Below are 14,251 nucleotides of genomic sequence, written 5' to 3'. Positions count from 1 at the left end.
CCTTCTATCTTCCGGTCTGCCTCCTGTCCTATTCGCGGACTATCTTCGTGTCAAACCAAACTAACATTCGTGAGCAAACCCAGGAGACTTTACAGCCTGTGGAGCTCCAACATACGAAATGGTTTTCAACGTCACCGTCGGCGCTGCTTCCTCTGCAAGTCATTGACACAACTTCGTTAAAGCACTTGAAGCTGTTACTATATGCAGGGTGTCGGAGCGAACCGAAAACCGGAACCGAAAACCGAAAAAAAACGCTATTTTGGTGCGAACCGGAACGGAATCGAAACCGTATACGTTTTTTTCGCTCAGGAGGGAAACCGAAAAATATATTTAACGGTTTTCGGTCCAAGAAAAAACTTCGCCGGTTTGGACTACGGATAGGCGAATGAAACAGACGTCGTGTGCTCTGAAGTCATGTCATGGATACTATACGAGGGTTACGGTTACGTGGAATTTATGTCGGTATACTATGACCCTTAGGCTCCCTTTGTAATGGATTATTGTTCGCGCACGCGCACAGACTTAGAGGTACACGTGACACTCTAGCAATGTGCCGTAGTGTTCGTTTTAATTTGATCCCCCCAAACTCTCAACTAAACAGCGACCCAAGTGGGTCTGCATAACGGCTTCTTTATCGGTAATGTCGCGCAACGCGTCCCTTGTTTGAGAGCAGCTAAGTTGAATACATTTACGTATACGCGAGGGCAAGCCCGTGCGAAATGGCAACTCTTTTGTGGACAGGACACGAAGAAAATAAAACGGAGCCTTCGAGCGCGTTTGTGAGTGATGGTGTTCCTCGATTTGCGTCGTACTCGTGCGGTAGTGCTTGCTGGCTAGACAGTAGCAACAGACATTCGGATGGGACGCGATCGCTCCAACCGAGCAAGAAAGAACTTTACGTATGACATCACGACAAACAAGTCCGTTTGTAGCATGCGCTTCAAGAAAGGAGAAAGCCCATTTGAACAGACAGTAACCTACAGGAACCAGGAGCTACCAATTTCACAGCTGTCTATTAATATTAAATACCATGTATGCGGAATAAACGGGTTTATATTTTGTAACATTGATATTTTTTGTGGGGATGAATATTCCCAGCAGAAGCGGAACCGGTTAAAAACCGGTATGAACCGTTATTTTTTTGCTCCGGAGCAGAACCGGTACCGGATGCAACCGGAACGAAAACCGGAACGAAAAACGTTTCGGTTCGACACCCTGGAGTGAATCCAGACGGAAGCTCTCCTTCGGACTCAAGGTACGCGTGCTTCAGGTTCAAGTAATTGAATACTTGTAATTTGAGTTGCTTTTAAATATGCTCATTTCGAGAAGACCCCATCGATAGACCACTCCCACTGCATTGTCCTGTGGCAGTATGTAGCCTGTTTGGCTTTGTTATTTACAGTAAAGTAAAATATTCATATTCTCTACATTTTATGCCTTCACTGAGATTGTGGTGCTGTTAGTTGCAACAAGAATGAACACAGAAATACAGGAAACAGGTTTTTTGAGAAACCTGTTCTTTTTAGATATATGTATTTCTGTATTTCTGTGTTCATTCTTGTTGCTACAGCAACGCAGTCGTGAGTGAGCTACATAAGGTAGCTTCGTATGGGTTGACAGTTCATGAAGTGGCGTGGCCCCATGCTCGCCTAACCGTATCACAGAGTGAGAGAAGAGATAGGTTGCACAGTGCACTTGTGTATAGCTTGTAGGAGCATGCTATGCTGATACGCAAAGGAAATGAGACGCCTGTTTTAGTGTACATTTTATTTTGTCCCCTCTGAGGCTCCAGGCTTGGAACTCTGGGATTCGGCACCTCCTTCTGCGGCTTCCCGCTCTGCAGCATCAAACACTGGGTTCGAGAATGTTCCACTCTCGTTTTCATCTGGCCCGTACTCTGGGAAAACCTGAAGACAAGATGCGCTGCTGTGAAACAGGGGGGCAGAAATGAAATGTAGAAGTTGTGAAGCATCACATACCTTGAATGGAGACGTTAACGGGTTCGCAAACCCCGTCGGCACGAGCTCTTCGTGTGGTGTAGTCCCTAGTTCAAGCTCCACTCGGCCTTCGTCGAATCTTGCCCACGGAATGACGGGGTGGCCTCTGCAAGAGTAAGCCATCACGAAAAACATGTGCCGACAAATGGCAAGGCATTTGTTTGAGGGGGTAAGATCGTCTTCGCAACAATTTGTCTACACATAACTGGAATCACAGAGCCTACAGGATGGGTGTGTACGAGAGTGTCGAACAGAACTGAGAACCGAATTTCGGCTGAACAAGAACTGAAGTGAACTGATATTGTTACCACAAGTACAGTACAGTACAGTACAATAGAGTAGAGTACCACAAGTAGAGTATTTCGCTCCACTCTCAGGAAGGAGGCTTTCTTGTTGAAGACAGAAATTTCGCTGTCATGACGTGACGGAACACTATCCGTGCACCGAAATACCAATTGGAAGTATCGTTATCACTTATCTTCTAAGTCTGAAATGAATAGGTTCCTACAGTGGCTGTCTGACATTGTGATTGTTTCACTGCGTACTGTGCCAGACCTTGTACAATGGTACCCGTAGTTACGTAATCTGTGGTATCGGCAAACGTACTTGAAACTGAAATGGCGCTTGCGCAAGAACCAATATGCAACAACCAAGCCTGCTATGATGAGAATGGCGAAGAGCAGGCCGAGAATGAGCGGTAGATTGCTTCCTGTAAGATGTAACATTATTTTAGTTCCTGGTACGGTAATGGCATAGGGATATGACGTACCTACAGCTGTTAATGCGAATTCTCCAGCGCCGGTCCAAGCGGTGCTTCCAGTTAGGTTGGCACTGGACACAGCGTAACGTGATTTTCCTTCTCCTACAAAGTCACTTACTTAGTTTAAAAAGTAAACTTAGGACAAGACTAGTATACTTGAAGTCTACGTGGAATAACAGCCAGCTGTAATAGTGAGAAGAAAGAGGTGACAATGAGAGCTAATTTGGTAGCGTCCGATGAGCATTGATATCCAGCGTGTCACGTAAAGACGTTGCACATTTTGACTGACCTGTGTTCGATATAAGCGCACAAGGGTAGTTTTTGGTTCGTGTTAATGCACGCTATTAGCACAGGCGGTTTCAGCAAATCCCAGAAAGCATAAGGGACTCTTTGAACTGTGGGGGACCTCGTTATCCTCTGTCGGATCCTATCGTATCGATGCAGGGCGTGTGCAAAGAGTACTACTGGAGTTTCTTGAAATCTTTCTGGTTCTTCTTGAAGTTATGTGATTGATATTTCCGCCTCTGGTTATCTCCAGAGAAGTTTCTCTTGCTTCCCTATAGTTCTAACCTCGTTAAAATACAGTTTATACTTGGGCTCACGTACTCGTTGCAAGCCTCGGATTCTATTAACGAGACTCTGTTAATTGCACGTACAGAGGGAACAGAGGAGCCGGGATAAAAATGAACAAATGGTTAGAACCTCTAGTAAAAATCGGAATCTGAGAGCCCCAAAAGGGTCACCTCTGCTCATGCAGCACATTAAAAGTGAAAAACGTGAAATACGTGTTGTATTTCTGTGTTTTCTTTAATACATGATAGGTTACAAGTGTACACGCACACACACACACACTTCATGAGAGGGGGAATTGATGTTGTGGGAAGGTGCGGACCTGGCCTGCTACACTAACTGACTGCTGACAGACTGACTGCTCTGATTGCTCTGACTGCCTCTCTGCTCATCTCGACTGCCGCGCAACCGCCGCCACAAGAACCATTCGCGGGAGCAAGAATAACTAAATGAAGATTTAAAACGGACGATATGGTGTTCGGTCTGAATTTCGGAAGAGGGCATGCACTGGTTCCCTGGTGAGATTGTCGCTACGAATTAAACGACCGCCGATGGTGATGGTGCAGACACTCCTGGGTGAGGTCATTCGTCACCAGGAACAGCCACGCAGGCGCACACATGAACCAACAGGGAATGCCGCATGTGAATGGGATGCCGGCGCGGGCGGCTTGAGACATCCTGTTTTCACCCTCAGCGAAGGACTTTCCAGAGCCAGCTGCTCCGGCGCAGATCTGGAAGAATCCGGTTGCACACCCCTCGAGATGAGGTGAGAGCGTGGGAGAGAGACGGTCAGTGCGAAGCGGCCGCATGAAGCGGTATGGTGTATGTACTTGTGACCTGCCATGTATCAAAGAAAACATAAAAGCACAACACAAAGAAATACCCATGAGGACATTGTAGAGCTCCCTGGCCAGAGCATGAGCTTCGGGTCTCCCAGTTGCCGTCTGCACGTCTGCAAGGACGATCTGAACGCGGCCGTCGGAGGTCTTGTGGACGTACGTTTGCACTTGGTTGTCAAACTGTGGCTGTAATAGAAACCTGTCGATTTATTATCGTATTGCATCGCTACTACCAAGACACGAGCGCGTGTAACAGTACGTGTTGCTCTGAGACACAAATGTTTAGGGGTACTGTGGGTGTCCATACTTTAAAGGATATCCCCTGCGATATTGAAGAGATGTACGGGGTTACCGTTCGGCAAAAAACACCACACAAACGGTAGACGCAGAAACTTCCAATTCTTCCAGACTTCTCCAAACTTCCAGAAACCACGAACGGAGTGCTTGAAAACCATGTCGATAATTTCCAGCCTTCAGATTTAAATCGCCCTTTCCTTTGCACGCTCATCGCTGCATATTTCTACGTACCCCACCTATTCCACCCTTCCTTCCAGACTTGTACGTATCTTGAGTACGTACTCAAAATACAGTATTTTAAATACTTTTTCCGGTATTTTGGTACTCTACTCAATACTTTTTTGCGACAAGTATTTTTAATGTATTTAAAATACCTTTTTCGGTATTTGCTACTCAGTACTCAAAATACTTTCCTTCCTCGTCAAGCCATATCCAGCACGCTTCCCGCCATGCCGAGATTTTCAGCTCACTGGAATTTAACCCCCTTTTTCTTCGTTTTCTTTTTTTCGGGAATTCGCGAATCTGTCATTTATCCTCTTGTACAATAGGCTGGTCCCAAGCCTGGCCTTGCTTCTCAATAGCCAGCTTCGTCAGAAAACCGTTCCTATTCATATTGCCAGGTGAATCACCAGGGGATTCAGTACAAGATAATCCCGGCATTTATTTCCTTGGTCATCAAAGCAATAAACACGTGCCAGAGGTTGAAAGACCCGAACCGACATACAGGAGGGATTACGAAGTTTTGGGTCAGAACATATCAACAAAGTTTACTTGGGTTCACCAAAGTTCACCAAACATTACTTGACACCAAGACGTTGCAAATGAAAGATATGCATGGCTGATGAAGTTTATTCCTTTCATTTGTAAGGCCACGTTCAGAATACGCGTTTCAATACTAAAGTACTTTAAATAGTATCTTAAATACTTCTTAGAGTATTTAGTACTCTACTCAAATTACTTTCAGTTTTGAGTATTTTGTACTCTATTTTAAATACTTTTCCGTAGAGTATTTGGTATCTTATTTTAAATACTTTTGCGCAGTATTTTGTACAAGTCTGCTTCCTTCCTCCTTTAATTTCATTTTCTTTTTCCGTTACGGAATAGCAAGCCGACGTCCCGTTTAGCTGGCCATTCCTCCTTTTTTTCTTTGTTCTAATAAATATATCCCTCCTTTTTCGTTTGAGCGGTCGGATGTCGGAAAGGGGGGGGGGGATATGTTTATTAAGAAAAAATAACGGAAAGGTCAGTCAGACGGAGGTCGGCTTGCTAACAACAGAAGTGGACATCGTGTTTCGAAATTGTTAAAACGCAGGGAGCTAAACTTCGACAATAGGTACCGCAAATCTGTTATTTGTGTAGCATATGAGAGGGCTTTTAGTTGTCGGACATTTGTTTATACAGGATATTTCACCTAAAGTGATAAAAAAGTCTAATGGCGACGTACTCGCCGGAGGATTTTGGAACTCTCGGCAATTACCTTCTGGAAACTTTTGCCGCCATTTAGGAAGGATTGCGACAATTTTTTAATTGCAGGAAATTTATTTTTTAATCGAACTTTGAAAATTGTCAAGCCAACTAACTCTTTTTTTTACAGATAATGATGATGATTGAAAGAAAAAAAACGGGGATCTTTTTTAAAGAAATATGAAGTCTTCCACTGGTAACCGCGGACCCAACAAAAACTATGCACAGTATAGCATCAGAAATAGTCGGGGGGAAAATTAGTGAAACTGCTCCGTTAGCCCCGCCTGCTTGATCGTCGCATAAAAGCGCGCGCGGAATGTGCGGAGGTAGGAGGAAGTGTCCCCTTTGTACCTTCCTTTTGTACCAATTACGCACTGCAAGTGGTACAAAAAGGCATATGCCTCCCGTTTTCATCAAATTGGGGGAGGTAACGATGTCATTCAGGATGACGGTTGCCTAGGACCGTGCTATGTGGTGAAGTTCATTTTAAGAGTGTACATATAACTTGTGCTATGTACGTAGCCATTTATATAGCTATGTGTGAAAATTTCGTTGGTCGAAGATATGGAATGCAAACTGACCCATGGGGTATTTGGCGACAATTTTGCTTACCTGAAGAACACGAGCGGTGACGAGTTGTACGATGTCTTCGAACCGAAAGCCATCACTTTGTGGTCGAAGTACCAGGAAGGATCCTGAGTAGCGCGCGAATAGAAACAAAAAATACGAGGTTCGTACCAAAAGCAAGTATATATGATATCAACAGAAGAGGGCTCGCCAAATTCTGGTGATCAATGGCAAAAAAGAAAAAAAAAAAAAAAGAAGCGCGTTTTTCACACCCTGGTTTGCCTCTTCATGACAGACACGACCGAATGCTAATGCAGGACCTGAACACATTATAGTCGCGTTCAATCTAAGAAAGACATCTCCGGCGCTGATGTACAAATGTATATATTCTTAATATGAAAATAGACACGATTGGCTTCTGGTGGTTAAATACGGGGAGAACAAGACGTAGCGGCAATGTCCTTCTTCGCTTGAACACGACTATACCTGTATTTTACTACTCTTCGTTCGTTTTAATTCCCACGCGCATATAAACTCTTCCCGTTTCGGACCGAGCCGCCTGTTGACGTCGACAGAGTCTGCACAGTAGCTCGGTAACGTTTTGGCACACTCCATTGATAGCTTCCTACAGAGGCGGAGAGTTTTCATTTTCCCGGTGGGGGGGGGGGGCATATGTTTATTAAGAAAAAAACAAATGAAAGGTAGGCCAGGTGGATGTCGGTTTGGTATTCACAAAAAGTGAAAGGGGAAGACAAAAAAGGCAAAGAAAAGAAGAAAGCAAAAGGAAACGAAAAAAAAGAAGGAAAGAAAAGAAAAGAAAAACGAAGAACACAAAACTAAAGCTGAAGAATCACACACTCTGGCGGGATCTTATGATGTATGCAGAACTGGTATAGAAATAAGAGGAAGAAAGAACAGAAAAAACAAAACAAAGAAAAAAGAAAAACAGAAAGAACGTAAACAACGAACATGTGCACAACTGAAGGCATTACGCCTTTGAACACTGAGTGCAAAAGGAACAAGATGCATTGAATCCTCGGTGTTTGACCCGAAATGCGCGCAATATAATGAATATGGTCAATGAAATGGGGCAGCGGGAGTTGAACCCGCTCCCAAAGGATATGCGTTCCGAAGATCCTACCGTTACACATCCCAGCTGCTGGTACCTTTTCGACTGCTTCGTTTCATTGATCTGATTGCTTTGGGCGAAATTCAGGCTATGCGTTGTGTCATCCTCTGTGTTTCTTCGCCTCACCTTCTACTGTGATAATGAGTATGGTGGGTGATACATATTTTACAAATTGCGAGATGCATTTTTGGGGTTGGTGCCTCTGCGCTCTTTTGACCCGGGCGCGCCGAGCCCCAAAGGTTGGTGTCAGTCTCTTAGCGGGACTTCCCGGGGAGGCGGCGCCCCCCCCCCCCCAGTTCATGTTCCGGGGGGAGGTGGCACGCCCCCCCCCCCTGCAGTCGTCGCATCTGGTCCGTAACGAACGTTCCCGCTTCCCCATAGAGTCTATGGGGAAGCTTTGCCCAGGGACCGGAGCGCCCGCGTGGAGGCGCTGCCATCGAAACCCGGGAGGGAAACGCCTGCGTCTCCCATTGCAGTACACGTATTTCGGCGGTTGTCGCGTGATAAGATAACTATGTGCTAGCAGTATGCCAGAAACATGTGTTACGAAATGTCGCTCTGGGTATCCGGGAGGTGCAAGGTGTCCATGTTTGCGTTTCCTGCGGATCCTGACAAGCGTGAGAAGTGGAAACGTGCCATTGCTCGCATTGAAGGTGGGCGGTTCAGTTTCTAACTCTCCTCACACATGTGTCTGCGAGAAGCACTTTGACCACAGCGACGTGGTGTGGCACGACGAACTCGTCATCAACGGTGATAAAGTGGTGCAGAAGCGTGGAAAGCTAAAGCTTCGAGAAGATGCAGTGCCGTGCATATTCGACGGCTGCCGTCGTTGCTGAGTACGCCGAAACCGCGGAGCCGTTCCGTCAGACAACGAGCTCAGGGAAACGGCCCCGTAAAAGTAAGCGTGCGCCGTTGACACCAACAACGAACTGCGTGCTTTTATGGATAGCATCTTAAAGAAAATTAAATTGCTTAAGCAACTGGGGCTTTTGAGCTGATCTGGCTCCCAGGGATGTTAACTGATGCAATAATCGTGTATTCGCGAAATCGACCAATCGCGTCAAATACTAAGCGGTTATGTAACTGTCCGCGATTAACTGTATAAAGTCCTCTACGCGCTAAATAAAGTACGCATTATGAAAGTTGTTTAGCATGGCGGGATAAAAATGCTGCTCGAGATTGATTCACGGAAGCATGTCGAACACATGGCGGTTCCTTTCAGTCTCGGAAAAGAAATGAGGTGGACACGAGATGACTAAAACAAGAGATGAACGACAAGGACAAGCGGCTAAATTTCGTGACATGTCTGAGTCAGTCGAGATCCTTCTGGAAACTATACTTTTGTCTTAATCAGCTTCGCGGCAACAATTGAGAGTAAGTCACCTGGTACCACGTGAAAGAGACTGGTGTGATTCGATCGGCCGATCGCAATTAGTACGCCGTCATGGGCGCAGTAACCGTCTGCGATTAACTATAGAAGGTTCCTCTGCGCACTAAATAATGTACGGATCACCTTACCACCGTGCCCTATGCACATAAACGGCGCTAGAGTCTCCGGTTGTGGGTTTGAAGATAGCAGACTCGCAACAATACATCTGTGCCACTCGAAGTGATCGGCAGCAGCTTTTCGTATAAAATAAAGCCGAAGATGCGCTTATTCGCATTATAGCAGCTGCAACACAGCAGGAAGCCATCGCAATAAATAATTTTCTTGTAGGATGTTTGGAAAAGCGCAAAAACAACACTGCATCTGCCGTTCCCATGACTGGCCCGAGCGGGAGATTCTATCGGGTTCCGATCGCGGCGCCGCCACGCGGTTTACGTTGTCCCTAGGACAACTTTTTGACGGAGCTGCATGACCAGAAAGCTATCAAGGGACCGTGATGTTGACTTGCTGAGCTCAAGATCGCTGGTACAATCACGGCCGAGGACGATAGCAACGTGAGGGAGGAAATATTGCTTCCAGCCAGTGATGGGCATAGATACATTTGTTGAGTATTTAAGTATAAATACAAAATACTTTGTTGAAAGAGGTATTTAAATACTCTGCATAAATACTTTTCAATGTAAGTATTGAAATACAAAATATAAATCTATCTATCTATCTATCTAACTAACTAACTAACTACCCAACTAACTAACTAACTAACTAACTAAAGGTGCAGTGAAAGAACTTTCCCGGAATTTTTCGCTTCGGCTGAGATGGTTTGTGGGACGAAAAGTCCTTCAAAGAGCGCGTAAAAGAGTGAGTGTGGGTGAATGAGTTAACTCAGATGCACTCATGCTCCGGAGAATCAGGCTAGCATGAGAGAAGGAATTCACTGAAAAGGTTAGCCAGCTTTCGATTCGTTAGTTTGCAGGATTCGAATCCACATCTTCTGGATTACCATGTCGCGTAAGGAGCGCCGTATAATCTACGCAAGATACGTTCATGTTTGGGCTTTATATATTGACGGGAATGTGTCGGTAAGCTAAGCACTAAAATGAAATCAGGTCACGTGACATCAAAATGACGTTTCCTGTGACGTGCGACCAGGAAAATAGGGTTATTTTGCAATAAAGGACCGACTTGAGAGTAGTTAAAAAGAATGGCCGGTGTAGAACACCCCTATGCTTCGGTCCCACTGTTCTCTTTCTCCGTTGCAGCTCCAAATGTTCTGCGTCATACGCGGGGGCGCCACCACCCCGTGCCCAGAAGAAGCGAACGCGCTCTCTGAACAGGTTACTTACAAAGTTCGTGTATATGGTCATCAAGTAAGAGAACTATACCTATATGGAGGTAGTCCCCTTTACACCGACATAAACTTTATAGCCCTTCGGACTTGGGTCTCCTCACAAGCCAATATTTGTCTTATTAGCAAAGCCGGATACAGATCAAGAGCTGCTTGATGGGACGGACGTTGTCCGAAGAAAGTGCAAGGCCAAGGAACAGTACGTGAAAGTATGGCCTAGATGCAGGTCACCTGGTGGACAAACTTAATACTGTGAAAAGCCTCAGTCTGGGCACAACTAGAGGGACAGGAGGAACACAAGACTCACTTATCACAGGTACACTGGAAGCCATCCACAGGAAGTGGATGGCTAAAACTCCGCAATTGTATTCCACTTGTACTTCACATTCTTGCGTAGTACTATCCCCTTCAGATTCTACTGTTCTTAACGTCTACAAGAAGCAGGCAACGAGTAGGCAAGCACACGTACCACACATGGAACAACAGCTGCTAAGTGGGACGACAGGATCAGCACAGGGAAACTCCAATGGGCAATTCGGTGCTCTTTGAATACAGATGCGAGCCATGGCCTGCACAGCAGAGATATGTACAGAAGAAGACAGTCAGTTTCACCTGCACGATGCCGAACTGTGAAAAATTAGTAGGTATTCTACTCTTTTCAAAAAGTACCCAGAGTCGAGTAAATATAGGTTGCGACTTTGCTTCAAGTAATTCCGGATGAAAGTAAAAGACGGATATTTGTATCGATATTCACCTTCGTTTATTTTTCCGTTTTTTTTTTGCCACCGTTTGTACCACTGTAACCAAATATGCAGAAGAAGAAGAACGGCCCCTGTTCCAAATATAGGCGACTCTCGTCCTGATGTTTTCCCCTTAAAGGGATGTCCGTATCCGCAAACCCGCCTATGAAACAAATACCACTATATACGTTCGGCATCGCCCGATAGTCTACTTGGATATTTTCTTTTTCGTCCAAGAAGTGCTTAGATATTGAATAAACGGATTTTAAAGATCAAACGGAAGTTCCGGCGACAACGAGATCAGCGTGACGTCACTCCCTACCAGGAGGAGTGAGAGGGCCTCGCACAGGAGCATAGAAATCATAAGGAGAGTTCAAGAGAAAGGCGCCGTCCAGACGCCCGCACAGCCGCGGCATCCCTATTCCCAAAGCTGTGATCTAACGATGTTTTCGCCTTTTCTCGAGAGAGCAAATTCCGGCAAACTCTCATCATCCGGAGTCTGCTCTTCTCGTGTATTTCATGGAATAACGGTCCAACTGCGCCGCTATTTCGCGTGTAATTTTCGACACCGTGGTTAGTAACACATAAAGTGACACCGTAGTTTCGAAATCGACGGGAACGGACCCGACCGTTCGTCTGAGGGAGCACTGCAGGGAGCAGGCTGCGGCGTGTTCTGCAACGAATAAAATGAGCTCCTGCGAAAGAACGACAGGTGCCCCGCAGTGCAGTGCGCATGCGAAGCCTCTGTTTCGCATACCTTTAAAAAAATCTTCCACTGTTGAAAAGAGCGTGTCGGAGAATGAGGGAACGTCGTGACGTAGTCTATTCCCCTGACACGTGACGTAGACGGCGCGGCTCAAGCGGGTATAAACAGTGCGTGAGCTCAGAAGAGCGGAACACATAAGATATATACGGGGACTCTTCGACGTCGCGCGAGGATCGTGTCGCCTTGATGATGATGTTGGCCGTCAGCAGCGTCTTTCTTTCACTGTCTTTGTAACTTTGATTTCGCAGTGACCATACACCGCACAGCGAAAATATTTTGACACGGTGACTCCTGATGAACAGCTTGACAGATGAGACAGGTTTCGAGCCACGTCAAATGTCACCTCACTCCTTACCGGCTCGCCGGATTCTGTACTTTTCGATGTAAGCAAAGATGTTTGCCTATTTTGTCGCGGCCATAGATGTGAGGTGCTAATCTATAGGTACGATCTCGTAGATTATAAATGTACTTAAAGGGAGACTCCGCACCAAAAACGTGTTGAGGTAACAGTGCGACATCAATCCATCCCGTATGATGCTTCGGTGGACACGGATTCGGGGCTCCTCCACGAAAGAGCGGTCCAGCTATACACTGGGCTTGATCTCACCGGTATTCTTCGCGTGCGCCTTTCTGTAGGTTCTGTACTATCAGTGGAACGTACTTTTTAGAACTAAATCGAGGAAGCAGTTGACTCGTCATCCATATGTGTCGCATGAATATGTTACCGAGCGCGTGTTCGAAATCAATGGCGCCTTTTTTTTCGGCCAGTATCGAAACGACCGAGCAGCGGGTTGCCCACACTATATCCGCACTCTTAAAAAAAGGGTGTACTTTAACTCCTTTTTTTGCCACATATATAACACCCTTTTGGAGAGTACAATTACGCTCAAAAGGGTGTCTCCTCACTCCCTCAAGAGAGTAGCATAACACCTTTCTCCCTACTGGAGAGTAATATTACTCCCCGGCAGGGAGAAGGTGTTATGCTACTCCCTTGAGGGAGTGAGGAGACACCCTTTTGAGCGTAATTGTACTCTCCAAAAGGGTGTTATATATGTGGCAAAAAAAGGAGTTAAAGTACACCCTTTTTTTTAAGAGTGCGGTGTCGTCACATGCGCACTGCAAGGGTGGCGAGAGCCCGCACTGGCTGGCACGTCCAAGTTCACGTGGTTTAGCAGACGACAAAACCCGAAGACGAGCTACCGCGATGCCCCTAGCGTGATATCCAAGCAGCTAAAAAAGCTAGATTCCTGGCACTCATGTTCGGGTGGCAAGGGTCACGTGATCCAGCGCGGGCGCCGACCTGGCAATTTCCGAGCGCTAGGTCGTGTTGCCATGAAATGACCACCCGAATTCGCCAAAAGTAAACAGCCAGCGGCCCGCACGAGACTACCTGTGACGTCACACAGGGTCCAGGAGGTCAGAGAAAGAAGCCTTCGGGAGTTTCGGTTTCGATATGAGCTTTCCAGCTCTTCTGGTAACTAACGAGTCCCCGACCGCCACACCAACTTTGTTGGTCATTTCTGAAGGATGCACCGCTACACAGTCATTTACACAATCACTATAAGAATTTCAAATAGTCCCAGAGTCCCACTTTAAGCCTCTCGTATGTTTCAGCCCAACGTGAATCTTCGGCGAACGATTAAACCGTTACAGTTCTATCGGCAGAGGATGTTCTGTAGAATCCGTCATCTTCACTTCAGGTAAAACTCTGTAAACACCACACCCACTTACACCGGCACGGTTAAACGATGCCTCTGTGTTTTTCTTTTGTACCCGAAAATCTCCTACCTCATATGGTATGACATCACGTGAAGGAGCAGATGATACCATCCCGATTTCACCCGTTTTCGCAATGCCTAACATAACATACGATTTTCACCCCAGGTTATAAAGTAACATAAAACACGAAAACACAACGGGGGCAATAATTATGCACATAGGTAGCAATCATGTAAAATGCCTCACGTCCTCATTGTCGTTGCCGCAGATGCAGCCGTCTTGACATTCCGTATCTGACGTCTGAATGTCTCCTTCAACCATAAGGCGTCCAGCAGTTGTCAGTCGCAGTCTCGACAAGCTTTCAGCGTCGTAGATCTGTAGCAAATAGGGAGTTTCCGTTGGCTTGAGGGACATGAAAGCTATAACTTACGTTATAAAACCAATGCACCACGCTTACTTCCCTGCAAAATAGTCGCAGAAAAAGGACGTCCTGCTCGTATACGAGCCCTACGGCTTACTGGCGTGGCCACGGTGGGGTGGGGGGTTCAAAACCCCCGATGTCGTACCTTTGGTTGTGCAGGGAGGGAAAACGAAGACGATATCCTGTCTTCCGCGTGAAGATACCGTAGAACCCTTCCCTAAATATATTTGTGTCCACGTTACTGCTGCGT

At 46.1% G+C, this 14,251-nt stretch overlaps 1 protein-coding gene across 1 annotated transcript in view; it reads right to left on the bottom strand.

Moving 5' to 3' along the window:
- Positions 1 to 1,754: 1,754 nt before the first annotated feature.
- The window catches only part of LOC135398046 (protein amnionless-like), a 36,717-nt gene continuing 24,220 nt past the window's right edge, over positions 1,755 to 14,251 (bottom strand). The window contains exons 5-12 of the mRNA XM_064629492.1: positions 13,827 to 13,955; positions 10,825 to 10,924; positions 6,540 to 6,622; positions 4,211 to 4,352; positions 2,767 to 2,859; positions 2,604 to 2,706; positions 1,980 to 2,103; positions 1,755 to 1,907 (exon numbers count right to left, since the gene is read on the bottom strand). Of these exons, the coding sequence (XP_064485562.1) occupies positions 1,767 to 1,907; positions 1,980 to 2,103; positions 2,604 to 2,706; positions 2,767 to 2,859; positions 4,211 to 4,352; positions 6,540 to 6,622; positions 10,825 to 10,924; positions 13,827 to 13,955 (915 nt within the window). The 3' untranslated portion in view covers positions 1,755 to 1,766. The remainder of the gene's footprint in view (positions 1,908 to 1,979; positions 2,104 to 2,603; positions 2,707 to 2,766; positions 2,860 to 4,210; positions 4,353 to 6,539; positions 6,623 to 10,824; positions 10,925 to 13,826; positions 13,956 to 14,251) is intronic.

Source organism: Ornithodoros turicata, chromosome 6 (assembly GCF_037126465.1).
Source record: "Ornithodoros turicata isolate Travis chromosome 6, ASM3712646v1, whole genome shotgun sequence".
Lineage (NCBI taxonomy): Eukaryota > Metazoa > Arthropoda > Arachnida > Ixodida > Argasidae > Ornithodoros > Ornithodoros turicata.
The sequence above is the reverse complement of the archived record's forward strand: the minus strand, read 5'-3'. Positions and strand labels throughout refer to the sequence as shown.